The sequence below is a fragment of the Eimeria mitis genome, genomic scaffold (assembly GCF_000499745.2).
Source record: "Eimeria mitis Houghton genomic scaffold, Emh_scaff1276, whole genome shotgun sequence".
Taxonomy (NCBI): Eukaryota; Apicomplexa; class Conoidasida; order Eucoccidiorida; family Eimeriidae; genus Eimeria; species Eimeria mitis.
Window position 1 is genome coordinate 5,025 of NW_013568549.1, and position 909 is coordinate 5,933.

The 909-nt window shown below is 62.9% G+C and overlaps 1 protein-coding gene across 1 annotated transcript in view; it reads right to left on the minus strand.

The window, feature by feature from the left end:
* The window catches only part of EMH_0033530 (uncharacterized protein), a gene marked incomplete at both ends in the record, with an annotated part of 6,852 nt that overhangs the window by 4,455 nt on the left and 1,488 nt on the right, over positions 1–909 (minus strand). The window contains one exon of the mRNA XM_013494759.1: positions 6–907. Coding sequence (XP_013350213.1) covers positions 6–907 — 902 coding nt within the window. The remainder of the gene's footprint in view (positions 1–5; positions 908–909) is intronic.

Consider the following 909-nt stretch of genomic DNA (forward strand, 5'->3'; position numbering starts at 1 on the left):
CCGACCTGCGGTTGCGGCTGCTGCTGCTGCTGCTGCTGCTGCTGCTCCGGCTGCTGCTGCTGCTGCTGCTGCTGCTGCGGCTGCTGCTCAGTGCGGCATCCTGAGCAGCATTATAGGGCAAATGGGGGTGGTGGTGATGGTGATGATGGTGCTGCTGCTGCAGCAGGGTATGCTGCTGCTGCTGCTGCTGCTGCTGCTGCTGCTGCTGGTTGGGCTTGAAGGTCGGGACAGCCTCCTGCCGAGCATCGGAAGCAAAGCCTACGAAACGCCGCTGCTGCTGCTGCTGCTGCTGCTGCTGCGGTTGCTGCTGCTGCTGCTGCGGTTGCTGCTGCAGCTCATAGCGCCGCCAATGCTGCGGCTGCAGCTGCTGCTGCAGCAGCAGCTGCTGCTGCTGCTGCTGCTGCTGCTCATAGCTGACGGAGCCCCACCCTGGTGCCTGCGGCAGGGAGACGTGGCGGTCTACTGTGCTGATGAAGTGGTGAGAATGCTGCTGCTGCTGCTGCTGCTGCTGCTGCTGCTGCTGCAGCTGCTGCTGCAGCTTGTGCTGTCTGAGCTGCTGCTCGAGCTGTAGCTGTTGCTGCACCTCCCTATGATGCTGTTCTAGCTGCTGCTGCTGCTGTTGGACATGCCTGTGTTGCGGCTGCTGCTGCTGCACGTGCCTATTGTGCTGCTGCTGCTGCTGCTGCTGCTGCTGCTGCTGCTGCGAGGATGCTGCCCCGTGGGGCCCCAAGAAGGCCCAGGGAGTGCGGGGGCCCCTCTGCTGCTGCATGCTACGAACAGCAGCTAATAGCGAGCAGCCATATTCAACAGTTGCAACACAAGCAGCAGCAGCAGCAGCAGCTGCTGCTGCTGCTGCTGTTGCTGCTGCTGCGGTTGCTGTTGATGCTGCTGCTGTTCCTGCTGCGGATG